This window comes from Sphaeramia orbicularis, chromosome 8, assembly GCF_902148855.1.
Source record: "Sphaeramia orbicularis chromosome 8, fSphaOr1.1, whole genome shotgun sequence".
Lineage (NCBI taxonomy): Eukaryota > Metazoa > Chordata > Actinopteri > Kurtiformes > Apogonidae > Sphaeramia > Sphaeramia orbicularis.
In genome coordinates this window covers 55,806,255-55,834,130 of record NC_043964.1, presented here as the reverse complement: position 1 = coordinate 55,834,130, position 27,876 = coordinate 55,806,255, and the positions used below count along the sequence as shown (strand labels likewise).

General features: G+C 42.8%; 1 protein-coding gene across 1 annotated transcript; it reads right to left on the bottom strand.

Annotated features, from left to right (window-relative positions):
• Window positions 1-346: 346 nt before the first annotated feature.
• Window positions 347-24,131, bottom strand: LOC115424904 (deleted in malignant brain tumors 1 protein-like; the record flags this gene model as incomplete). The annotated part of the gene is made up of 5 exons (XM_030142299.1): window positions 24,055-24,131; window positions 19,876-19,911; window positions 19,471-19,785; window positions 506-654; window positions 347-400 (listed from the first exon to the last, which is right to left on the bottom strand). Coding segments are annotated over exons 1-5 (600 nt in total), but the record flags the coding sequence as incomplete, so codon positions are not given.
• Between the last annotated feature and the right edge of the window lie 3,745 nt (window positions 24,132-27,876).

Below are 27,876 nucleotides of genomic sequence, written 5' to 3'. Positions count from 1 at the left end.
AATACATAAGACGTATTACATGATAATACAAGAAAGCATGAACAGAATATGATAAACACAACTGCCCAAATAACACCAGAACCAAATCCAGCCAACATCAGCTGTCACATGAATCTGCTGTGACAGAGTGACTGCATCAGAGAAGAAAGAGAACAAGGAAAGAGACTGAGACTGAAGAACACAGACATGGAACCACAACCACCCCCTCCAAGGACCAGGGACCCACAAGAGGGCCCCAAGGACCAGCAACCGCACCCCCTCCAAGGACCAGGGACCCACAAAGAGGGCCCCAAGGACCAGCAACCACACCCAACTTTATGGACAACAGTGGAAAAGGATTTCTCACCTGAACAAATGACACCAGCGTCCTCATCGTGTTCACAGTCCTCTGTTCCAAATCCTGGGTGTGGACACTCAGTCAGAGAACTCTCACTTCCTGAACAGGCCACATCGAGCCAGATTGGACCGAACCTGGACCAAAGTGGGCGGAGCCTGGGGCACTCACTGCTGTCCCACAGTTCATCTGTCTACAAACCACCTGAGCATCATTTAAGTCCCATCCATCATCACAGACTGTTCCCCTGGTACCACCATGGAAGACCTCAACCCTACCAGAGCACCGAGTAGAACCAGGACCAACCAGTCTGATGTGATCTGTAGGAACAGAAAACACATATTTACCAAACATTTAAAGGTCTTTGATTAAAACAAACAAGTTTAGCCTAAATTAAAAATGTTTGATGAACATCAGTTAAACAGTCACTGTTATTTTCCAATCTTAACTCACATTACAATGAAACCACACATACTGTAAAACAGAACTTCTGGTTTCAACGTAAAATATGAGTAAAAGGGCTGCCTTAAATTTTTATGTCAAATGAAAAAACAGAACTTGTTCTGTTAACGTACGTAGTGTTGTCTCAATGAAATATCCTTTCTTGTGTCTACGTCTGCCTTTGTTTTTGGACACAGATTTGTTCATTAGTTGAATTTGTTTTTAAGTTGTTTGAAGAAAAAAAAAAATTTAATCCATCTGAATTAAAAATTACATGATGTAGACCAGGGCTGTCCAGTCCTGGTCCTCCAGAGCTACTATCCTGCATGTTCTAGATGGATCCCTCTTCCAGCACACCTGACGGTCGTTCTCAGACTTCTGCAGAGCTTGATGATAGGCTTCAAACATGCAGGACAGTAGCTCTAGAGGACCAGGACTGGACACCCCTGGTGTAGACGGATGTTTACTAGTTTGGTTAATTCACATCTGTTATTACATCTCATCAGTCATGACTGGTGTTGGAGTCGAACCCACAACCTTCTTGTTAGGAGGCACCTGTACTAATGACTGAACCACCTGTCCTGTTCAAGCCATAACTATCTATGTTTTTTTTATTTCTTTAAAAATCACTATCTCACCTAGTCATTTAAAAGCTGACCAAGACAAAACTGAAAACGTAATAATAATAATAATGATAATTATGATAATAATAATAATAATAATAATAATAATAATACTAATATAATAATAATGTGATGCTGTTTGTACGGACCCAGAACCCAAATGCAGAACTAGGAGACGGATGTAAAAGTTTACAGAGTTTATTTTGTACAGGTAGTACAGATAGGTAGATAATGATAATAAACAGGATCTTGAGGACAGCGGCAAGGAGGTCCTCAAAGGATTCGTCCTCCGGACTATGGACACGAACCCTCGGTTCGGCTCCGGGTTAAGAGTCGGCACCCCGACTAGGGAAAAGCAGAGGGAGGTCAGGGATGGAAACAGGTCATGCACGGGTAAGTAACAGCCAGGCAACAGGACATAAAGGTAAGACACAACTCACGTACCAAAAAACCAGGCGATGAAGTCAAAAACCAGGAAGGCAGATGGAGGCAGAAAAAAACCGACAGGGAGCAGGCAAAAACAGGCAAAACGGGATGACAAAAACGGGTCAAAGAACAGGTAAGCAGACGAACAGACAGAATCAGAACACTGGTAAGTAAACTACAAGAGATTACGAACTGGTGTCTGAACAAGGGAAAAGACAGGACTTAAACACAAAAGGGAGGAAGACAACGAGACACAGGTGGAACACATCAGGGCGGAGTCAGGTAATCAGGGAAAAGGTGAAGACGATCAAGGAAGGGAAGTAAAGACAACAGACAAGACACATGAGGAAAAATTAACAAAATAAAACAGGAAGTGACAGACAAACATGAAAACCAGATTAACGTCTGGTGGCAGACTTCACAAATAATAATAATAATAATAATAATACTAATAATAATAATTTTAACTGCCCATGTAGTCGGGCGGTGGAAGGAATACTTTGAGGAGCTCCTCAATCCCACCAACACATGGAGGAACACATGGAGGAAACGGAGCTGAGAGACCAGGAGACAGACCACTCTTCAGGGCAGAAGTTGCAGAGGTAGTGGAACTACTCTGCATCGGTGGAGCCAGGGGGGTTGATGAGATCCACCCTGGGTAACTCAAGGCTCTGGATGTTATAGGAATGCCATGGCTGACACGCCTCTGCAACACTGTGTGGACATCAGGGGCGGTGCCTTTGGAGTGGCGAACCGGGGTGGTGGTCCCTAGGTTTGTGCTACCCTGTCACCACATCTCCATTGACGATGCATTTTCCTGGTTGGTGAAGTTGTTTTCAACCCGTGTAGTCACAGTGGCGAAGGGATTTTTTAGTAAAATCAACCAACTTCCATCTGTGATCGAAAATGTCCGAGCGATTACCAAGGAAAAGAACAAATGTGGTCTCCACTACTGAAGAGCGCTGCCGACAGAGATCCAACTCACCCCAATGTTTACAATTTTTATGAATTCCCACTGAACACAGAGGGGTACAGAGCGGTGCAGACCACCACCAGTGGAAGTGAAAACCAAACTTCTCACTCATTTGTCTTTTCTCTTCCTGCTGAAGCTAAACTTTTAAACCTTACCAGAGAAACGCTGCAGCATTAGTATCTAGTGATGGCCGTTTTGAAACGGGCTTGCAACACCCGTTCGAAGTCTCGAAGCGCATGCGCTTCGAAGCTGTGCTTCGAAACGCGAGTCAAAACACCGGTCACGTGACCCAAGTGTTCATGAACTGCGTGATGTCACCCAAACTGTTCATGAACCACTGCTGTTTCAAAGGCGTTTCACTAGAGGGCTCTCGTCTCGAAACCTAAGTTTGATTGACAGTGTTTTCAACGAACCACACAGTCAAACGCTGTTTCAACCTACTTCCACAAAGTTTAAAAGAGATGCTGATGGTTTTCCAGTTGTGGGTTTGTGACAGAGATGTTTTTGACAGTGAGATATTGAGATTTGAGAGACTTAGAGACTTTGATTTAATTGTTAGATAGTTAGTTTGTGCAGATAGTTGAGATCACAATTTAGATTTATAATCACACTGACACATAGCAAAGCTTAGTTCCATAAAAAACACACAGCATCACACTATAGGCAATTTGCTAGGTAAGTTAGGTAAGACTAGATTAGATTTGTAGGATTTAGAATCTAGATGGATGTTCCAGTAAGCAAGAGATGTCGTTCTGTAGCTTGGGAACATTTCCAGTTGGAAACCCCAACAAAGTGAGATGTAGGATTTGTTCTAAGCAGCTGGCTTATTGCAATAATACATCCACTATGATCCGCCATTTGACAAGAGTTCATAAAATGGAGGATGAAGAAAATGCTGCTCCCCCCAGATTTGCAGGTGCCACTTCTGTTGGCACATCTGGCCAAGGTATGTATAGTATAAATACACAATGCACACTATGATAATATTATAAAGTGAACACCCTCATTTAGTCCAAAGCATAACTCAGTTTAGTTCAAGTATTAGCCAATATGTCTTGAAATCTTTTAAACCTTAAGAAGCCATATATATATATAATATATATTATATATATATATATATATATATATATATTTATTTATTATATACACACATAAATATATATATATATTGTATGTATTATACACACACACGTATATAAATATATTATATATATATATATATATATATATATATAGCATATAAGTGAATGCTATGCTTGCATAATGCGGTGAAAGGTTAATTTGTTGCTTCTTATAGCCAGACAAAAGTTTGGATGAGTCTCCGGTGAAGATGGTGGTGAAGGATTTGCTGCCCATTTGTGCTGTGGAGGATGAAGGCTTCAGGGCCTTTGTCCATGACCTGGACCCAAACTATGTCCTCCCAACAAGGAAGGCTGTGGCTGCAATGATCACTGAGCTGTATGACAGGACCAAGGAGAAAATCAAGGAAGACCTTAACAAGGCAGATGCTGTTTGTCTTACCACTGATATGAGGTCTTCCATTAACATGGATGGCTACCTTGGGGTGACGGGTCACTTTGTGACACCAGACTCAAAGCTGGCTACTGTTTTACTGGGAGTGAGCGGCTTTGAGCAGTCTCATACAGCTCAACACATAGCGGAGGCCCAAAGGCTCCTGATGGCAAATTGGGGGATCACAGGAAAGGTGCACTGCATGGTGACTGACAATGCAGCTAACATGAAGCTGAGTGTCCAGCTCCTCAACCTCCGGCATGTGTCTTGCTTTGCACACACCCTAAATCTTGTAGTTAAAAAAGCCTTGGACCAAACACCCCCCATCAATGAGATAAGGGAAAAAAGCAGGAAAGTGGTGGGGTTGTTTAGGTCCAGCTGCAAAGCTAAAGACAGACTCTCTGAAATGCAACAGCAGATGGGCCGACCAACCCTTAAATTAATACAGGAGGTGGACACAAGATGGAACAGCACCTTTGACATGTTTCAAAGACTATGATCAGAGAGAGCCTGTGGGGGCGGCTCTCTCCAACTTAGAGAATGATGTCTCTCCTCTGTCCTGTGCAGAATATGAAATGATTCATGAGGCACTGTTTCTGTTGCAGCCTTTTAAAGCAGCAACAACTGGTACGTAATTCAAGTTTATTGTATTTATTTGTATTTACTAAGATGAAACTAATGTATCTTTTCTTATTCTAACAGAGCTGTCAGAGGAGAAGAGAGTGTCAGCATCAAAAGTCATTCCTCTATATCAGATGCTGCAGCACAACCTTTGAAAAATTGAGGCACTCAAAGCAGCCAGCAACTCAGCAATTGGGTAAGAAACTCTAATAATAATTGTAACAATTGTAATGATACTCAATAGACTATTTTAATGTCAATATGTTTATTGATATGAACAGGCACATTCTTGAAGGATGGACTGCAGGCAAGGTGTGGTCAATATGAAATTGTCCGACCACTGGCACTGGCAACATTACTGGATCCACGATTCAAAAACCTGGGTTTTGGCAACCCAGCAAAAGCACAGGAAGCAGAAAGCAGCTGATACTGGAGTGTGCCACTTTGATCCAGCCTGCTGAAACATCTGGTGGGACTTTAAAATCTTGTATATTTTGTCAGCTTTCACTGTTAACACTTTTATTTAACAATGATAATAATGATAATTATTATTGTTACTTTAGATCCCCAAATCGCACCTTCATCATCTTCCACAGCAGACAACAGTCTCTGGGACATGTTTGACCAAAAAGTGAAGAACAAAACCACCACACGCAGCATCACAGCAGACGCAACAATTGAAGTTGAAAAATATCTTCAAGAGCCCTTCATTCCCCGATCTGCAGATCCTCTTGCATATTGGAAGGAAAGGGCAGTGGTCTTTCCACATCTGCATAAACTTTCAAATAAATTCCTTTGCATTCCTGCGACAAGTGTACCATGTGAAAGCGTTTTTTCCAAAGCTGGAGAGGTGATAACGAAGAAAAGAAATCGGTTGCACCCCTCCACTGCAGAAAAAATCATCTTCTTAAATAAAAACCTTGAAATGTAAGTAATGCATATTTCCATGTGTTCATTTTATTTTCATTTCATTGCATTTATTCATTTAGCACATATCAGTACATCAGTGGTGCAGGGATGGAACAAAGCCCAATGGGCTTGTACAGGAGTTCCACCCTTAACAGAAATTACAGTCAACTTAGATTAAAAAGGCTAACAAATAAACTTTGAAAAATCAGGAGACAAAGTACAAAATATAGCATTACTAAACAGTAATACAGTGTAAACAAAATTCATAATTCAAGATACGCAAGATATGGATGAAGAGAAGCAAATAAAGTAGTAAGGCAGTGGAGAGGGCAGGAAGTGACCAGCTGTGCAGTAGATGTTTTTTTGAGCTGCTTTTTAAAGAGTGAGAGGGACGTTAAAGATGTAGGTAAACTGTCCCAGAGCATCGGACCTCTGTATGACAGGTTGAGCTGATTATGTGAAGTGCAGGTTAAAGGTGGATATAGATTATTATTGTTACTGTGTCTAGTTCTGTGTGAGTGTATTTTAGTAACACAAATGAATTTGACACACATGTACCCACACACAAACTTTATTACAAACCATGTCAGATCAGGACGTGTTTTGTTGAGCCACTGTGACGTACTAAAACATCACCACCAGAGGTCGTTGTGGAGAAGTGTTTCGAACAGTGTTTCAGAGCCTCGAAGCATTTGTTTCAAGTGCTTCGTTGTTTCATGAGGCTTCGTTTTGCCCATCACTATTAGTATCACAGTAGTGTTCCTCTGTCGTCTACAGGTTTGTTATTACTGACTTTCTTCTTCTTCTTCTTCATTAAACTTTCCTCTTCTTTGTGGTATTTGTCCAGTATGGTTAATTCAGAGCGGCGCCCCCTGGTGGATTAACTGACAAACGCTCATTCCAACACATTAAATGTCAGTATCAGCACTTTGTTCCAGTCAGACTAATGACAACGACAATAAAGCACATTTACAAAAGGAACTAAGAACTGGAATGGGATTATTAAGGACTAGGATCGGTACTCAGTATCGGCAAGTACTCAAATGTAAGTACTTGTACTCGGTCTGGAAAAAAGTGGTATGGGTGCATCCCTAATGTATGGGATCATACTCAGAGGTTTCACTGTGAATTTTTTTTGATCCAGATCCTCGTTTGTTGGAATGTTATGATGGGATCCTTCACTAGCCCAGTTCTGATCATCACATCATCACTGCACCTTTTAATAATGAAAGAAATGATTTTTTTTTTTTGAGAAAGTAGACAAAATATATAGGTTTTCTGGCTTAGAAAAAATATTTTTTTTACTGAATCCAACTATTAACGGAACAATATGGATCATGATCATTTAGAAAATCACATAAAACAATGACTAGAGTTAGCACTCATTAGAAGTTGGTAAGATGCTGTATGTCTATTTTTAGACAATAAAGTCTGGTGTCTTATTTATAAGTCTACCATTTATTGTTTTGTTTTACATTAAATTAGAGATAAAAATAGTTTAGATGAAAATGTTGACTTAAGTTAATTTTATATGATTTTTTTTGTATGAAACTGAAGCCAGATTGAACATGTTTCAGCTCAAAATGCACCAGAATGCAGGAAACAGACTGGACCAGACTGGACCAGACTGGACCCAGACTGGACCTAGACTGGACTTAGACTGGACCCAGACTGGACCTAGACTGGACCTAGACTGGACTTAGACTGGACCCAGACTGGACCTAGACTGGACTTAGACTGGACCCAGACTGGACCTAGACTGGACTTAGACTGGACCCAGACTGGACCTAGACTGGACTTAGACTGGACCCAGACTGGACCCAGACTGGACCTAGACTGGACTTAGACTGGACCAGACTGGACCTAGACTGGACCTAGACTGGACTTAGACTGGACCCAGACTGGACCCATACTGGACCTAGACTGGACTTAGACTGGACCCAGACTGGACTTAGACTGGACCCAGACTGGACCTAGACTGGACTTAGACTGGACCAGACTGGACCTAGACTGGACCTAGACTGGACTTAGACTGGACCCAGACTGGACCCAGACTGGACCTAGACTGGACTTAGACTGGACCAGACTGGACCTAGACTGGACCTAGACTGGACCTAGACTGGACTTAGACTGGACCCAGACTGGACCCAGACTGGACCTAGACTGGACTTAGACTGGACCCAGACTGGACTTAGACTGGACCCAGACTGGACCTAGACTGGACCTAGACTGGACTTAGACTGGACCTAGACTGGACCTAGACTGGACCTAGACTGGACTTAGACTGGACCCAGACTGGACCAGACTGGCTGTGGGTTTTTGTGGCTACACTCATTTCTACTAATGTAGCCACAGTGGCTGGATCTGTCATTTTCCTAGCACAAGCACAGGGTCCACATCTTTAAGACTGGGGACCAGAGGGTGTGTTCCAACTATAGGGGGATCCCACTCCTCAGCCTCCTGGGTAAGGTCTACACCAGGGTACAGGAGAAGAGGGTACGGTCGATAGCTGAACCTCAGATCAAGGAGTAGCAGTGCAGTTTTCATCCTGGACCTGGAACCGTGGACCAGCTCTTTACCCTTGCTAGGGTGCTGGGGGGGGGCATGGGAGTTTACCCATCCAGTCCACATGTGTTTGTGGATCTGGAGTAGGTTTACGACCTTGTCCCCAGGGGGATCCTGTGGGGGGTGCTCCAGGAGTACAGGGTGGATGGCCTCTCGTTAGGGGCCGTTCAGTCCATGTACTAAAGGAGTGCCAGCCTGGTCCACGTAGCCGACAGTAAGTCGGACCTGTTCCCGGTGAGGGTTGGACTCCACCAGCGCTGCCCTTTGTCACCAGTTCTGTTCAGAACTTTTATTAGGGACCGAGCCGAAAGGTAAGGCCCTCTCACACAGTGACAGGCCTTGCCTGCAAGCAAGGCCCTATTATTTGTTCGTTTTTATATTTTTTTCCCTGATACTTTAAACTGGATTTTGACCCCTTAAACATGCTCGAAACTCACCAAATTTGGCACACATGTCAGGTCTGGCAAAAAATTTAATAAAATGTAAAAATTATGCCCATAGGTGCCAAAATGAGCTCTCTAGCGCCCCCTAGATACACAAAAACGTTCCTAGCGGCTAGTAGGAATGTTGTAGAAACAAATGCCAAAATTTTCCTCTCATTGAGCCCAGCAAATCACGCGCAGACACTCATGACCTAACTCCAACAGGAAGTTCAGAATTTGCCTTTCAAAATAAAATGCTCAAATTGCAAACTTCCAGTAGGAATGTCGTAGACACACGAAACCAACACCAAAACTTCAATTTAATCGAGCCTGACAAATCACGTGCTGACATCTATGAGCTAGCTCCAACAGGAAGTTCGCAATATGCCTTTCAAAATAAAATTTTTAAAACTAACTCCAATGACACCGTTTGTCGTATTGACTTCTAAATAGCACTGAAAGATAGAGTGAACCCTCCTCAAAAAAGTGATCTCGTACTTTTTCCATAACTGTCTTAGTTTTTTTTTTTTAGAAGCCCGCAAAGTTGTGATTTTTGGAACTCATTTTTCACTTTGGAGTTTTTCCCCACGTGTGACATATCTATCTGTTCAAGGGACTCACCACAACGCTCACATGCAAAAAAATTTGAGATAGGATGTATGTTTATTGATTTATAACAATTTGTTTATTTTCATACTTTTTTCACTTTAGACTGCCATTTGACCCCCTTAACATGCTCCAAAACTCACTAAATTTGCCATGTGTGTCATGGCTGGTGAACACTTTGATTCAATATCAAAATTAACCCCTTGGGTGCCAAAATGGACTCTGTAGCGCCACCTTTATACTAAAAAACACACAAAATCTGCCCTAGCAGCCAGTAGGAATGTCCCAGAAACATGAAACAAATGCCAAAATGTTGGTCTGATTGAGCCGACAAATCATACACTGACACTCATGAGCTAACTCCAACAGGAAGTTGGCAATCTGCCTTTGAAAGTTACTCTACGTTTATGCAATTACTGTTTATTCATTTCAGACTTTTGACACAAAAGTTATACCTCATTTAATTCCCATAAGTCTGCAGAATCCAAAAGTGAAAGAATTTTTCAGATAAAACCTACGATTATGGAATAATGGCGATTTTTTGAAGAGTATGTTTAGTTTCACTTTTCACAACGACAAAATCCCTATATAAAGCTAAGTACTGCAAGTTTCTAAGTGTGTGACAGTAGAACAGTGGTTTCAGCAGTGGTCTATTGTACAGGAGTGCTGGGTTCAAACCCTGGGCCAACCAAGGAATTTCTTTTTTTTTTTTTTTTGCCCCCCACCCCTCACATTTTAAAACAGGTTTTGCTGCATTATATTGTGGATATTGGACATTTTGCACACATTACAAAGTACAAAGACTACATTTTTTCAAAATAAAACCCCTATTAAAAATAAAACATTCTGTCTGTTACATAACTTCTTTTCATTTTTATGACCAAACGCTCAACTGTTTGTACAATGTTTCTTCATTCAAAAGTACTCTTTCTCACAGACACACATGCTCACACAATAGGGTTTTTCCAAAATAAAAGCCTTAAATGTGAGAAATCATCACTTTTATGCTCAATTATTCATTCAATTTCAATTCCTTTTTCAAACTGATTCTTTCTCTCACATTAAAAACAAATGCACATACACACAGTAGGGTTTCCAAAATAAAAGTCTCATTTAAAGGTGATGGTGGTTTCAGCAGAGGGTCGCTGGTGTTCTGTACAGATGTAAGGAGGACGGACACTAAAGGGTGGGAACTGGTATCGGGACGGAGAGGTGTGAGTGGAGCTGAGGTGTGGACGGTCACGGGAGGCGGATTGCGGGGGAGGCGGATCGCCCAGTGCAAGGTCCTGCCCAATGCTGCTTGCAGCTTTAATTATAATTTTATTTGTGGATTTTCAACATCATAACATGGATGCATTATACAGTGTGTACATTTTTACTGTCCTTCTAAACATAAGTCCCCACCCCCAACTTAGATAGAAACATAAACATGTAAATATAAATTTTCCACAAAGACATCCGGGGGCTGTTTTACAAAACTAAGATTCCGTCATCCAGGATGACTGACTAAGCCGCGTTCAGCGAATCCAAAACAAAGGAGTCCAGACTTAATCGGTTTCACTCAGACCAGACCAGGATGAACGGACACGGATTCATCAGCAGGTGGAACTCATCCTGGATAAGTGTTTGCACTCGGCTTCCTCAATAGACCCTGACATCGATCACAGATTCACCATGGTAACTAGAGCAGCGGATTTTCCCCCGTTGGACACAAAACTCCTCATTTTGGCTAACAGGAAGTAACGGAGCGAATCAAAAAGAAAGACAATACCACCACAGTTACCAAAAACAACCAGAGACAGATGTAAAGGACTGCAGACCACCTGAATGAGGAAGTAGAGCACAAACACACACTGACTGTTCCACTGAACCATCACAACTACAACCACAGAGTTAATGAACATCTGTGAAAACGGCTGTGAAATTAGAAGAACTGACTGTAGATGGGAGTGAAACTGTGGAAATGGAACTGCATCAGACTGAAGAACTGACAAACACATGAACTCACTGACTTCAGTCAATTTACCTTTGGGAGAAATAAACTTATCTGATCATGATTCAGGACTTCATGATATTGTTAATTAACCCATAAAGACCCAAACATCCATCACCAACAAAACCATCTACTGATCTAAACTGTTTAATTCCTGTTGATCCACTAATCCTATTAACCCATGCCAATAATTGTGTAAAGTCCAGGTCATCTTCTCCAGCATTGATTCTCCAGTCAACCCATGCAGTTGGATCAGATCCAGTGGATGGACACACTGGGTTTATGTTCAGTTAATGACAGATTGAACTGAAACAGACACTGTTTATTCAGTTTGATCTGTTTCTAATAGAAGAACCATCAACTGTAATCTGATCTTTAATGAACATCTACATCAGTGGCGGCTGCTCGTCTTTCAGACAGGGGAAGCTCAGTGTCGGCTTACATCAAAAAAAAAAAAATTGTCAAGTTATTTAAACATACATTCGTCCCTCCGTTCCTGTTAAAGAAACTGCTCAGTGACCTTATCGTACCAGTAGGCGTCTTTTCCAGGACTGGACCAGTGTCCTCTGAATGTCCAGCAGAGCTGGGCTGCTCAGACAGCCTTGGCCCAGTGCATTGTGGGTGTCAAGACTTCAGCCTTTTTAAACTACAGATGGCCCTCCTTTCACTGCAACCCAGGCCGACAGTTTGATTGATTTAACTATCTACAAAACGATATTAAACTGAACAAGAAATGATTAAATTATGAAACTGAACAAGAAAACAATGAAATTATGTTAATATGAAACAAGGAAGTCCAATGAGTGTGTTTTATTTACAGTGGCAAGAAATGAACGAGTAATTTCGTAGTGGTTTCTGTGATTTCGCAGCAGAATGTGTGACGGTATTAAACTGAACTGTGTCAGTGAAGGAGCAGATCTGAAAACAGCTGTCAATCAAACGGATTCAGCTTTCGACCGTCCTCCAATCAGCACGTGGGATTCTGGCGTCCGGCCCGGCCGAGCTCCGCCCACAGCTCCATTCACCCCCAGAGACGCCCGGCGTCCGGGGGCGGGGACAACATCGTAGCATTTATCCAATTACCGTCCAGTTTAGAGTCATTGAATAAACCAGTTCCACTCAGTCCCACTGAAGCCCACAGACGGACACAGTCTACGAACAAATGCACTGAGCAGAGATGGAGGAGGAAAACACAGACACAGGAATGGAGGAGAAGTGAACAACAGCCAGTCTGTTGGTTTGTGATAAAACTGATTCTGAACCAACTCGTCTGTGAGATGAACGTGTTCGAACACATTTGTAGTCAATAAAATGTCAACACAACCGAACAGATTTAAGCATTTAAATTTTCGTAATTTTAGGGGAAGCCGGGCTTCCACTGCAGTCTGAGAGAAAACACCACTGATCTACATGATCAGTGAATTAAATATACAAAAAGATCTGATTTACACTGATAAATACAAACTACAGAAGATAATATGATATAAATGGCAGATAAATCACTTAAAGGTTCGACAGAGTACATTCATTAGTGAGCTGACACTCCAGTAGGTCTGGCCTTTATGGGTTCATGAACACTGTTCAGTGTTTGGGTTCAGGATTCTCATCTGATCATTCTCAGATGGTCCATGCTGACTGGCATCAGTGCTGGTCTCAGTGGTCTGCTTCTGCTTCTGCTTCTGGTTCAGTCCATGACTCCTGAGTCTATCAGACCTCTGGATTCTGGGCAGCGCCGATCACAAGGTGAACCACAACCTGTGTTCAGGACCAGAACCAGAACCAGAACCAGAACTACTGTTTACATCAGATCTGGTCCAGAATGGAACTGGAGTTATGACGGACAGGGGGTCTACCAGGGGGACAGGGGGTCTACCTGGGGAACAGAGGGTCTACCTGGGGACAGAGGGTCTACCTGGGTGACAGGGGGTCTACCTGGGGACAGAGGGTCTACCTGGGGAACAGGGGGTCTACCTGGGGGACAGAGGGTCTACCTGGGGGACAGGGGGTCTACCTGGGGAACAGAGGGTCTACCTGGGGAACAGGGGTCTACCTGGGGGACAGAGGGTCTACCTGGGGGACAGGGGGTCTACCAGGGGGACAGAGGGTCTACCAGGGGGACAGAGGGTCTACCTGGGGAACAGGGGGTCTACCAGGGGGACAGGGGGTCTACCTGGGGGACAGGGGGTCTACCTGGGGGACAGGGGGTCTACCTGGGGAACAGGAGTCTACCAGGGGGACAGAGGGTCTACCTGGGGATTAGGGGGTCTACCTGGGGGACAGAGGGTCTACGTGGGGACAGGGGGTCTACCTGGGGGCAGAGGGTCTACCTGGGGGACAGGGGGTCTACCAGGGGGACAGAGGTCTACCTGGGGGACAGGGGGTCTACCTGGGGAACAGAGGGTCTACCTGGGGAACAGGGGTCTACCTGGGGGACAGAGGGTCTACCTGGGGGACAGGGGGTCTACCAGGGGACAGAGGGTCTACCAGGGGGACAGAGGGTCTACCTGGGGAACAGGGGTCTACCAGGGGACAGGGGGTCTACCTGGGGGACAGGGGGTCTACCTGGGGAACAGGGGGTCTACCAGGGGACAGAGGGTCTACCTGGGGATTAGGGGGTCTACCTGGGGGACAGGGGGTCTACCTGGGGGACAGAGGGTCTACCTGGGGACAGGGGGTCTACCTGGGGGACAGGGGGTCTACCTGGGGGACAGGGGTCTACCTGGGGGACAGGGGTCTACCTGGGGAACAGGGGGTCTACCTGGGGACAGGGGGTCTACCAGGGGGACAGGGGGTCTACCTGGGGGACAGGGGTCTACCTGGGGAACAGAGGGTCTACCTGGGGACAGGGGGTCTACCAGGGGACAGAGGGTCTACCTGGGGAACAGGGGTCTACCTGGGGGCAGAGGGTCTACCTGGGGGACAGGGGGTCTACCAGTGGACAGAGGGTCTACCTGGGGGACAGGGGGTCTACCAGGGGGACAGAGGGTTACCTGGGGGGACAGGGGGTCTACCTACCACCCTTTTCTCCTGACCCCATACACAGACCCCCTGAATCAAAGCAGACCTACAGTCATGTCAAGACCAGGACCAGGACCAGGATCCACATGACCTTTGACCTCCTGAAGGCATGCTTTCACTGTCTGCACCACTGAAGGCTCCGCCCTTTGACATCATGTGACATCACTGTGGCCTGGACTGTCCTCCACAATGTGGACTGAGGGAGGGAGTGTGGACTGAGGGAGGGAGGGAGCCCCCCCCCCTCAAAGTGCATCACACATGGACTGGGACAATCCTGCCATCTTCCCTGATGACCGCAGTGGTCAGCTGGTCAGCTGGTCAAGGACCAAAGTGTGTTCAATTATTTTAGTTCACGTGCATGATTTCAGTTCAATCTGTCCTGCAGAGGCAGAGGAATATGTGTGTTTATTATACAGTTTAAACTGATTAGGCCTGTTTTAATGTTTGTGCTACATACTGTGTGTATACTGTGTGTATACTGTGTGTATACTGTATGTATACTGTGTATATACTGTGTGTATACTGTGTGTATACTGTGTGTATACTGTATGTATACTGTATGTATACTGTGTATATACTGTGTGTATACTGTGTGTATACTGTGTGTATACTGTATGTATACTGTGTATATACTGTGTATATACTGTGTGTATACTGTGTGTATACTGTGTGTATACTGTATGTATACTGTGTATATACTGTGTATATACTGTGTGTATACTGTGTATATACTGTGTGTATACTGTATGTATACTGTATGTATACTGTGTGTATACTGTGTATACACAGTATACACACAGTATATACTCAGTACATACTACAGTATGCTCTTCTAACGGGCCTCCCAGCTTGTGTTGTCAAACCACTACAGATGGTCCAGAATGCAGCAGCGCGTCTGGTCTTCAATCAGCCTAAAAGGGCACATGTCACCCCCTTACTCATTGAGTTCCACTGGTCTACCCATAGCTGCCCGCATCAAATTCAAATCTTTAATCCTAGCCTACAGAATTCTCCGTGGGTCTGCTCCTGTCTACTTAGGTGCACTAATAAAAGCTTATGTCGCCCCACGACCACTCCGCTCGTCTGGGGAACGTAGTCTGGTGGTCCCCAGACCTTGTACAAGACAATCCAGGCTCTTTTCATGGGGCGTTCCACGTTGGTGGAACGCTCTACCAAGTGCTACAAGAACAGAGTCATCCCTGCCTATCTTCAAGAAGCTCCTGCAGACCCAGCTCTTCCGAGAGCACCTCCTGTCCTAGCACTTTCAAACATTCCATTTTAAATATTCTAATAAGGTTTTTCCCAGGACAGCCACAGATTCTTTCACGATTATCTCTGGACCTGCTGCGGTGGTCCGGCCTCTTCCCTGCCCTCATCATCACCACTCACTTATCCTCAACCGCCTCCATGTGTCTCCCCCTACTCCCCCCTTCTCCCCCTCTCCCCCAGTCTCTATCTCTATCGCTCTCTCTTTTTCCCCTTCTCTACTCTCTCTCTTTAACCCCAACTGGTCCAGGCAGACGGCCATCCTCCAGGAGTCTGGGTCTGCTCCAGGTTTCTGCTGTTAAAGGGAAGTGTTTCCTCGCCACTGTCACCAGTCACAAGTGTTTGCTCCAGGAGGATTCTGTTGGGTTTCTGTAGAATTGACTTAGAGTCTGGTTTTGACCAACTCTATATATAAAATGTCAAGAGAGAACTTTTTTGTGATCTGGCGCTATATAAATAAAATTTGATTGATTGAGTGATTTAATTGGTTTTCCCCTGTAAGTCGCTTTGGAAAAAAGCGTCTGCCAAATGCGTAAACATAAACATAAACATAAACATGTATACTGTGTGTATACTGTGTATATACTGTGTGTATACTGTGTGTATACTGTGTGTTTACTGTATGTATACTGTATGTATACTGTGTATATACTGTGTGTATACTGTATGTATACTGTATGTATACTGTGTGTATACTGTATGTATACTGTGTGTATACTGTGTGTATACTGTATGTATACTGTGTATATACTGTGTGTATACTGTGTGTATACTGTATGTATACTGTATGTATACTGTGTGTATACTGTGTGTATACTGTATTAATACTGTTTATACTCTGTGTGTATATTGTGAGTATACTGTGTAAATACTGTACATATACTGTGTGTATACTGTATTTATACTGTGTGTATACTGTGTGTGTACAGTGTATACTGTGTGTATACTGCATTTATATTGTGTTTATACTGTGTGTATATGGGGGGGGGGGGGGGGGCTTTATTCCAGGAAAATTTTCAGATTCAACATTAGCCCTGATTTTCGGATGCTACAAGATGTTCTAAACACTCCTGTGTAATTTTTTTGAAATTTTCATCCAAACCTCCCCCCCACCCCCCACCCCAACCCTGAAAACATGGGTTTTTTGGCAACTTTCAACCTTCTTCACTTATGATAAAGTACAAGGTAACAATCTGCTCATGTTGGGCCCTTAAATGTTTTTTTGTCAGACATGTCATGTCTTAGAGTGCTTTGCACTACAGAAGGTGTAGAGTCAAGGTGCAATTAGAGGTCAAAGGTCGCCCAAATGGTCCAAATGCATATTGATGGAACTCATCTGTTCATGTGGGTTCTTCTAAATGTTGGGCTCAGGTTCTCTCCTCAGAACACATCTACTGACCACAAACAACTGACTGTGGGTGAGGGTTACTGAAGGACTGTATTAGGCTAGTTCGTGTGTGTATGCTTCATTCGCCCTCGGGGCGTCGGTCAGGACACCAATAAGCAGGAGGTTTGAGTTCAGTTTAACAACGTTTACTGATGAGGCTGGGCACAGTACAGGCATGGGTTAACTCCAGCTTGGCACTGACAGTATAAACATATGGATATGTGGGGTTATATGTGTGTGTGTGTGTGTGTGTGTTTTGGTAATTAAAGACGCACACTAACTCGTCAGTGCGACATGACAGAGAGTTAGCAGATACAACGGCAACAATCTGTGTGCACTTCTGTTAAGACTACGCTACCCATAATGCATTGTGCCTTAAAGCAACAGGGACCTTTCCCAACATAGTAGAGGACAACAAACAGCACAAGTGATTGGAACCTTTCTAACACTGACATTCAATAAGACACATTAAACAGAAGCATTTACTCATGTATTCTGCACAGACATGAAAAAAGAACAGACGGGAGTTTCACATGACTGACATTTACATGAATGTGTCCTGTTGTGGGTGACACAGTGGTGCAGTAGATAGACCTGGTGCCTCACAGGTCCTGGGTTCAATTCCAACACCAGTCGATGGGGGTGGGACCTTTCTGTGTTCTGTGTTTACATGTTCTCCCCGTGTCTGTGAGTTCTCTCTGGTCCTCTGGCTCCTCCCACCATCCAAACACATGCTCTGATAGGTTAACTGGTTCATCTAAATCCCCCATAGGTGTGAATGTGACAGTGTTTGTCTCTATTTGTTCAGTGTGTGATGAACTGGTCACATGTCCAGGGTAAACCTCACCTTCACCTGGAAGTAGCTGGGATAGGCTCCGCCCCCGTGTGTGATTACTGTATTTATACTGTGTATATACTGTGTATATATTGTGTATGTATTGTATTTATACTGTGTAAATACTGTGTACACATTGTGTGCAATACTGTATTTATACTGTCTATATACTGTGTGTACTGTGTGTATACTGTATTCTACCTTTGAATGTGTATTTATTCTTCTGTTCTCATGTTTTAGTTCTGTTCTTTCTCTCTTGTACAGTCTTTGTGTGACTTCAGTTTTAAAGGAGCTGATGGTTTGATTGTTTTGATTGATCCATATTCAATAAAGGAACATCATGTTACTCTTTGTGTATTTATATTTATATGACATATATAGTCTGTGGGAAACTGTCAGTTATCTGAGTATAAATAATACAGAGACTGAAAGGGTCAAAGTAATCAGATTCAAAATAAATAATCTGTTGCCTGTTCCTATTCAGAGCTTGATTAAAATATGGGAAAGTGTTTCTAATTTCAGAGGAAGTCATGTGTTCAATAAACCTTCTGTTAGAACAAATATGAACACATTTAGTCTGTGTGTTGGAGGAAATGTTTGGAACAAGTTCAGTCCTGAGTTCACAGACTGTCCAACACTATTTATGTTTAAAACTAGGTTTAAATATTATTAAAATATATGACGAATGTGAATGTTCATTTTTCCACTCAAACTATTGAATTCTTTAGTTTTTTGTTGTTTCTATTGTTACTAAGCTAAAGGCACTGGTATCTATTTTATTTCATTTTGTTTGGTGATATGAATGGGGGGGGGGGGGTAGAATGATCTTAGGCTTCAGCCTATTCCTTTACAGACTCTGTAGTTTTTAAACATTGGATCTGCATAAATGTCTAATGTTTGAAATGTCTGAATAAACACAATTGAACTGAACTGATCTAATGACTGAAAAATCATCTAAAATCATCATTTATGTAAAATTATTGAAATTAATAATCACAAATGTTTCTGTACTGACAGTGGGTCTAGTTACTGTGATTCCATTGTTTAATGGGCAGTGGAAGAACTATTGGTTCCATTTGTGGAGACTGTTACTGAGATGAAGGATGAGATTAAATAAATCCTGAATTTAACCTGGTCTGGACCAGGCTAACTCCACAGAATAAATCTCCATGGTAATTTATATCAGAACATATCCTGCTTTCCCCTATCCTGCTTTTGTGAAACCGGATCATGGATAAGTTGAGCCAGGATAACCAACATATCCTGGTTTAATCCCTTATCCTAGTTTTGTGAAACAGGCGCCTGGAATATGAACAGGAGGCACATAGCATCCACACAAATTCTAGATGTGAAACCAGTGAAACCTCTTGTTCCTGTTCATACAGTCACTAATCATCTTTAACCAGGTGGTGATCACATACTGAGTCCCAGCTCCACTTGATCTGTTCACAATCAACCACATCGGCACAGCATCTCATGAGGAAAGGTCCAAGTATTGTATTCCAACTTTATGGACAACAGTGGAAAAGGATTTCTCACCTGAACAAATGACACCAGCGTCCTCACGGTGTTCACAGTCCTCTGTTCCAAATCCTGGGTGTGGACACTCAGTCAGAGAACTCTCATTTCCTGAACAGGCCACATCATCGAGCCAGATTCGACCAGAACCGTGACCAAAGTGGGCGGAGCCTGGGGCTCTCAGCGCCGTCCCACAGTTCAGCTGTTTACAAACCACCTGAGCATCATTTAAGTCCCATCCATCATCACAGACTGTTCCCCAGGTACCACCATGGAAGACCTCAACCCTACCAGAGCACCGAGTAGAACCAGGACCAGCCAGTCTGATCTGAACTCCTGTCAGATACAAAACATCACATACATAGAATATTAGATTAAATATTTGACCAGTGTGAACTGAAATGGAACACAGGATAATGGACTGACCTGCAGCAGGTAAAGAGGAGGTGAAGAGGAGACACACTGAAAAAAGAAAAAAAAAAAAATTCATATTCACACACATTTAGGCCCAATCCCAGTTCAGCCCTTGGCCCCTCCCCCTTGGCCCCTCCCCCTCAGCCCTTGCACTTGACACTACTCCTTGAAATGCAGTTGTAAGGGGTAGTGGTTCAAACGTTCCCCTGTGAAATGGGACAACCCTTCATCAGTCATCGATACTTCTATAAACAGATGTTCTCCATGTGGTCAGCAGCTGGAACCGTCTGTTACACACACAGCAGAGGGGAGAGGGGAGGAATTACACACACAGCAGAGAGGAGAGGGGAGGAGTTACACACACAGCAGAGAGGAGAGGGGAGGAGTTACACACACAGCAGAGAGGAGAGGGGAGGAGTTACACACACAGCAGAGAGGAGAGGGGAGGAGTTACACACACAGCAGATGGGAGAGGGGCGGAGTTACACACACAGCAGAGAGGAGAGGGGAGGAGTTACACACACAGCAGAGAGGAGAGGGGAGGAGTTACACACCAGCAGAGGGGAGAGGGGCGGAGTTACACACACAGCAGAGAGGAGAGGGGAGGAGTTACACACACAGCAGAGAGGAGAGGGGCGGAGTTACACACACAGCAGAGGGGGGAGGGGCGGAGTTACACACACAGCAGAGAGGAGAGGGGCGGAGTTACACACACAGCAAGCACTCAAACAAAAGGGAGGGAGACGACAGAAAGAGAGAGAGAGCAGGACCACAACACAAACGGACTGGAAAGGAAAAAAAATATGAGAAAATGAGTGACAACAGGAAACGCAGCAAAATCTGGACACATTTCAATGACACTGAACAAACTAAGGCAGAATGTAGAGAGTGCACGACCAAAAACTCCTATAGAGCTGGTTCCACAAACAACCTGCAGACACATGAGAAGTGTTCATCCATCAGAGCAACTGGAAGAAAAAAGACAAACAAGTGAAGGAGATCTGAATGAAGGTGTGAGTGAGTCTACTGCAACTGTTACTGCTACTGCAGGATCGACAGCATGACTGAGAAACAGACAAGTCTGAAAGAGTCCAAAGTAAGGAAAGGTCATTTGGAAATAGTCCAGAGTTTCTGTTTGCACTGTAGAATTTATTCTTTTTATCACTGTGTACAGTGTGTAGATAAAGGTGTATTTATATAATAAACATTTGATATAGTGCATGTTTTTTTTACATTAGTAATTCATATTGTGCATAATTTTTCATTATTGTTGGTAATAAATTAATTTAAGCAGCAAAAAATCTGAAGAGCCACTTGAGCCGAAAGAGCCGGTTCTTTTTAGTGAACCGAGCCAAAAGAGCCGGTTCTCTAAAAAGAACTGGAATTCCCATCACTACTGTTTGTCTGTGTTTACCTCCATCTGACTCATGAGTGGAACTGAATTATGGCAGATTTCTCAGACCCCTGTGTTTGTAGTGTGGTCCTGAAAAATCTCTGTTTGGAGGGTCAAACAGCCCTCCACCTTAGCCCCTCCCCTCAGACTCAAACGTCCACCTTTAACCCTTACAGACCCAAACGTCCTCCTTTAACCCATTAAGACCCAAACGTCCACCTTTAACCCTTAAAGACCCAAACGTCCACCTTTAACCTAATCCTTCTACTGATCTAAACGGTTTAATCTTGTCAATCCATATCAATAATTGGTGTCAAATACAGTTTTTCATCTTTTCAAGGTCATCAGATATGACCATATTTGGACGTTCAGAGGCTCCGTAGTTACCATGGAAACACCGTCATCTTCTCCAGCAGTGACTCCAGTCAAACCCATGCAGTTGGATCAAACACACTGGGTTTGTGTTCAGTTCAGGACAGACTGGACTGAAACAGACACTGTGTATTCACTTTGATCTGTTTGATCTGTTTCATGCATGAATTATGAAAAAAAAAGTATCTAGATTTTTTTAGATTGATTTGATTTGTCGAATTTAGGCTAAAGTTGAAATGCATTTTGATTTTTTTAAAATATTGTTTTATTAAGAATATATGAACTTCCTCAGGCTGTAGAAAGTACAAGTTTTGGCTTTTTTTAATTCAATAATTGCTGATATTGGAAACATCATAATGCAATTTTTTTTCAGATACATTTTTTAAACTTTTTATGGAATGTCTTTTGCAGCAGACAGTTGTTTTTTGTTTTGTTTGTATTTTTGTCTAAAGCTGTGAACCTGTTGTCCAGTGGTGGACAGTAAACCCATGTGTGGGTCTGAGGAGGTTCACTGGAGCAGATCCCAGATCAGTCCACCTTCTACAGCTAACATCATCCTTTAGTTCAGGGGGGTCAAACAGGCGTCCCCCCAAAGGTTCCAGTCCGACCCCTGGGATGAATTTACAAAGTGTCTAAATTCCATAGTCCAGGCTGTGGAACTCATTTTAGAGTCGGTTCCACATCCAGACCAATCTGATCTGCAGTCCAATAAGAACAGCAGAAGAACCCACAGAAGAACCACTGCAGATTTACTACTGGGTTTGATGGAGAAAATAATCTGACATTATGTCTGTAAAGAATGACAACTGCAAAGTGCAAAAAATAACATGAAATTATGAAAATATTTAGATGTATATGTTTGTATGGATTTTGTATATGTCTTTATTAATGAGGATATTTATGTAACATATATGTTTTATATATTTGTGTAGATGTAGTACACACACACACACACACACACACACACCAGTGCAGATATGTTCAAATAACACAGAAAAAGACTGAGAACAGGAAGTAAAAGAGCAAGTGTGGGGATGTTAGGACACACACATACACACACACACACACACACACACATATACACATATACACACACATACACGTATACACACACACGTATACACATACACACACGTACGCACAAACACGCATATACACGTATACACGCATGCACAAAAACACACACACACATACACAAACACACATGCACAAAAACACACATGTACACGTACACAGACACACACAGATAAACATGTAAACACACATTCACAAATATACACAAACACAAACACACACACACACACAGACTGAACACAGGAGGAGCAGGAAGTCAAAGGGGCGGGGCTATCACAGGGAGCCATCCACACCAGGGGGCAGGCTCCGCCCCCACACACCAGCACCACCAACCCAGAGCCACATCCTGATGAGAGAGAGAGAGAGAGAGAGAGAGAGAGGGACAGAGAGAGAGGGACAGAGAGAGAGGGACAGAGAGAGAAAGAGGGACAGAGAGAGAGGGAGAGAGAGAGAGAGGGAGAGAGACAGAGAGAGAGAGAGAGGGACAGAGAGAGGGACAGAGAGAGAAAGAGGGACAGAGAGAGAGGGAGAGAGAGAGAGAGGGAGAGAGAGAGAGGGAGAGAGAGAGAGAGAGAGAGAGAGAGAGGGACAGAGAGAGAGGGAGAAAGAGGGACAGAGAGAGAGAGAGAAAGAGGGACAGAGAGAGAGAGAAAGAGGGACAGAGAGAGAGAGAGAGAGGGACAGAGAGAGAGGGGAGAGAGAGAGAGAGAGAGAGAGAGAGAGAGGGACAGAGAGAGGGAGGGAGGGACAAAGCACCAGCACATGTGGGCAGCAGGGACCCCCACCCCACCAGGGAGGAGCAGACCCCAAGAAGAAACCACAGCCCCCCCCCCCCCACCAAAGAAAGACTGGAGAATAAAAATGTACAAGAGGAAAAAGACCAAACACAAGCACTGGAGAAAAGAATCTAAATATAAGACATATATATAAATAGTGAGTATTTTAGTGAGTGTGAATGTTTGTACAGTGACTCAGTTTAGTGCCGTCATTCTGGGTTCATTTTATAAACTCTATAAATAAACTACATTTATTCAAATACACTGATATTTAACTATTATATTATTTGTCATATTCTAAACACACAGTGTATAAATTAATAAACGCATATTTCTGTGCAAAATACATGTGAATATAATGTTAATGTTATTTGTATGTTGTAAATATTGTAAATAAATGTAATGTCAGATAACACAACTAAATCGACTCCTAAAGTCAGTTTGAGCCTCATTTCCATCATGACAGACACATGACCATCAGCACACGCTATGACTGATATCAAACACAGCCCTGACCCGTCTGTAACCAGGGAGACGAAGAGTCTCCATGGTTACCATGTCCAGCCTTCCTCTTACCTCTGACCCAGAAGGACATCCAGATGATCCTCAGTCTGTGGTCCATGTCCAGTCCTGTGGTGGTCTCTTCTGTCAGTTGTCCCTCTTCACTGTCTCTGTCTCTGTTCAGGAAAGCCGTCAGCTCTTCCTCATTCTTATCTCCTCATCTCTGCTGTGGTTAGTGTTCTGCATCGCACGCCTTCACATATTTGGGCAGGCGTCTTTGAGTACTTAGAAAAGCGCTATATAAAACTGATGTATTATTATTATTATTATTATTATTAATATTCCACTGTCGACAGTGGCGGACCGTGCATTTCACACCTAGGCCTTCAGTAGTGCTCCGTCTGAATCAATCCACCCCTGAAGAACTATTTGATGGTTATAAAAACCATCTTATTCTGCAGAAATGCACTATAAAGAGCCGCTGCATCGCAGATAGATAACTGGTGTAGCCACAATAAATGCCGTTAGTGAATAAACAAACCTGGGGTGCACCAGTCTGCTTCTACTGCAGCTACAGCTGACACACAGAAAAAAACAGCAATAAGAACCTCAGAAACTTGCAACATTTTTGAGGAAAACAGCAACATTTGACTCACCAAACATTCAGATTATTTGTACACAAAATCCACCCTCCTTTCTTTCCTCAAAAACAGTTCAACTCCTCTGTTGGACAGATTATCCCTGTGGGTACCGGAGGTACCGCTCGTAGTTAGTGCAGTGAAAGTGACGGACAAATCCTTTTCCTGGTTGTGACCGGCTTGCTAGCTTCGGAATTGTCCGACCTTTCTTAACCTGTTTAACCCTGACCTTATTTTCAGGGGAAAAACACCTAAACAGACATACCCAAAGTAAATGAAGAATTACTCCACAATAATAAGGTTCATATGGATGTTCTTGGTGTCTGTGGACATTTACAGACCTCACAGAATCTATTCTCATTGTCTAAAATATTGTACCTATTACTATGCCTGAGTAAACTGGAACAAACTTAAAGACAAATTAGAATTTTTTATCCTCGCCTGTTTTTTTCCTTATTTGACAGAGGATAACACCCTGCTAACAGTGACTCCATGAAGAGAGATGCCATTGATCACTTTCAGCAACTCCTTAGCGACAAATGTACAAAAGTTGATATAATTAGAGCAAAGGGCAAAGCCTCCAGAAAGGTTTTCGTAAGGATAAAACCAGGCGGACATTCTATTTGGCACAGTTTGGCACCAAAGTGTGCCAACCTGTGCCAAATGGGGTATTTTCCACTTCCAATAAAAACTGGCAGTTTTCCATAAGTTCTATCCACTACAGGAGTCTACTACCATCTATTGGAGCTTTTAGGTATGACATTTACCTTGTGCTTCATCAACTTCTACCTTTGTGCACAGAATATAATCAATAAAAGCAGATCAAAGTGTGTCATTTAGTCTCCAAATTGAGTAGTTTTATTAACAACTTTCTCAAAACTGGTCAGGGGAAGATGATGACAATTCTGAGTCCACTAGCCTGTGCGTTGGTGCTGGGGGAATGTAGTCTCCATCTTCATAAGAGCTGTATGAAAACAGAAAATAGATGTTAGAAAAATATCAAAGGAGTGATAATTCCATCAATCTGTAAGAGCAGAAAAGCATCTGAATATAAAGATGAAGCAGTACTGCATACACTACCGTTCAAGTCTGGAACCACCCCCCCTCTGTTTCCTTATGTTCATATCATATTCAGACAAAGAACAATTCTAACAATGAAACAATTATATATTTTTGCTTTAGACTTCTGCTTTAGTGTTTTGTGATTGTTCTGGCCATAAAAAAATACAAATGGAACATGCTGGGTGAACGAGGGTAGCAAAATATTCCTGCCATTGGTTGAACATGGCAGGAATATTTGGCTGCACTCTTTGGCTCAGCATTATCAATTTGTATATTTTTATGTCCAAACATTTATATCACAATAAACCAGAAGTAATTCTGAAGCAAAATATATAATTGTTTCATGGGTAGAATTTTTTGTGTCATACAGACCTTTATCTGGATACGATACGTCAACATAGGGAGAGACAGGGGTGATTCCAGACTTTTGAACAGTAGTGTATATGATGTCAACTTGACTCTACAATTACACAAATAATCACATATGACACATATGTACCAGATGGGCCGGTGACCTCACTGTCCTCTTGCTGGGTATGAGAAATGAAGACAATAATTATTTGGGACTAAATACATAATAAAATATGTACATTTAGCCAAAATAAATAGATAAATGCAGTTCAAATATGTAAAAATACTTTTCAATAGTATTGAGTAGTAGTATTATTAAAATTGCCCACAAAGTTGGAATAACATTTTTTTCTTTACAACTTCTCATGAAATGACTGTTACAATGTGATTTATTTTTGACAAAGTGAACAAATCCTCAAAACTTCACTGATCCATTGTTTGTAACCTTATCGACTGATGTGTAGAAATAATCAAATGAGAAATGAGGCTGAAAAAATTACACCTTTATAGTCAGCAATGTGTAATGTGTGTTTGCATGGATATATTGTAAAATGACGAGCATGTTTTATTTTTTATTTTTGATAAACAGAAATCATCAAGAAATAGTTCACAAGTTCAAAGAAACCAACACTTACTCATATACTGGGTGGATGTCCATTTGAAATAACGCCTCCTCCGCTGACCCGGCACCCCCGCTGCCGTCGGGCTCAGATGAGTCACAGAGTTCCACATCTGACCGTCTCTGAATTTCTGCTAATAGAGCTGCCATGTCTTTGTCTGTGCAGTACGCCTTCTTCACCACTGTTTTCACAACACGTTCACACGCTAATCTTGATCAAACAATTCTTGTTTACAAGAAAACAAAACCTACCTAACACTCAATGACGTTCAATAAAATACCCTGCCACTCACTAAAACTCAATAAAACTACCTAAAACTAATAACAAACTGACTAAATATGGCTAAAACAAACAAATCTCAAACAATACGTCCACTCCGTACACGGCTACCTGTAACTCTGTGCGCCCTGCGTAAAAGGTCCCCGCAGGTCGCTTGCCTGAGGCATTTTACGCAGGGGTTTCACACCTCATGGGTATTGTAGTTCATTGAATGCGTGGTGTCAATCGATTCAGTAAGATCTCCTCTTTAAAAAGACTACAAACATGGCCGCATCACGGCTGGATTGACGATGATATGCATAAATTAATTGTTCATGTCGGAGATTTTTAATAGCGTATATTTCACCCCACAAAGATTAAAAATCATGTTTGAACATTAAAGTTTGCACTAAAATACACTTCTGATGTACTTTTATTAACATCAGGGTCTAAACTTTGAGCAGAAGTTGAAAAAAAACATCCATTGTCCTGATTTATTATATTTTTATAGTAGATGAATATTAATAGAATTTTTCAGCCCACAGGCGGGCTGACCGGGTTGATGTCCAGGTTTTCTGGAAAAGTCCGTCTTGAAAATGGCTTTGACAGTAAATCTGCGTCCAAATCCATTTCTTCTCCTCCTTCAGCCGTTGTGTTTGGACTAAACAGCTGTTAAACCAACACAACTGTATTTGTGTCGGTGCAGCTGTTACAGATGCAGTTTGCTAGCTTTGGCTAGTCCGCTCTCTGACTATCCAATCACAGGGTGTGAATACGCTGACATCACCGTACGCCTGCTAGAGGGCCCTGGTGTCGCCAACTCTAAATCTGATTGGTTGAAGCAACAGTTTCATCTCCACTTGTGTTTTGCTCGAGGGAACGTGGAAGTGACTGTGAAGGCCTCCGGGCAGATTTCTGTGACTGTGACCCTGCCTGGCAACAAATGATGAAATGTGATTGGTTAAAGG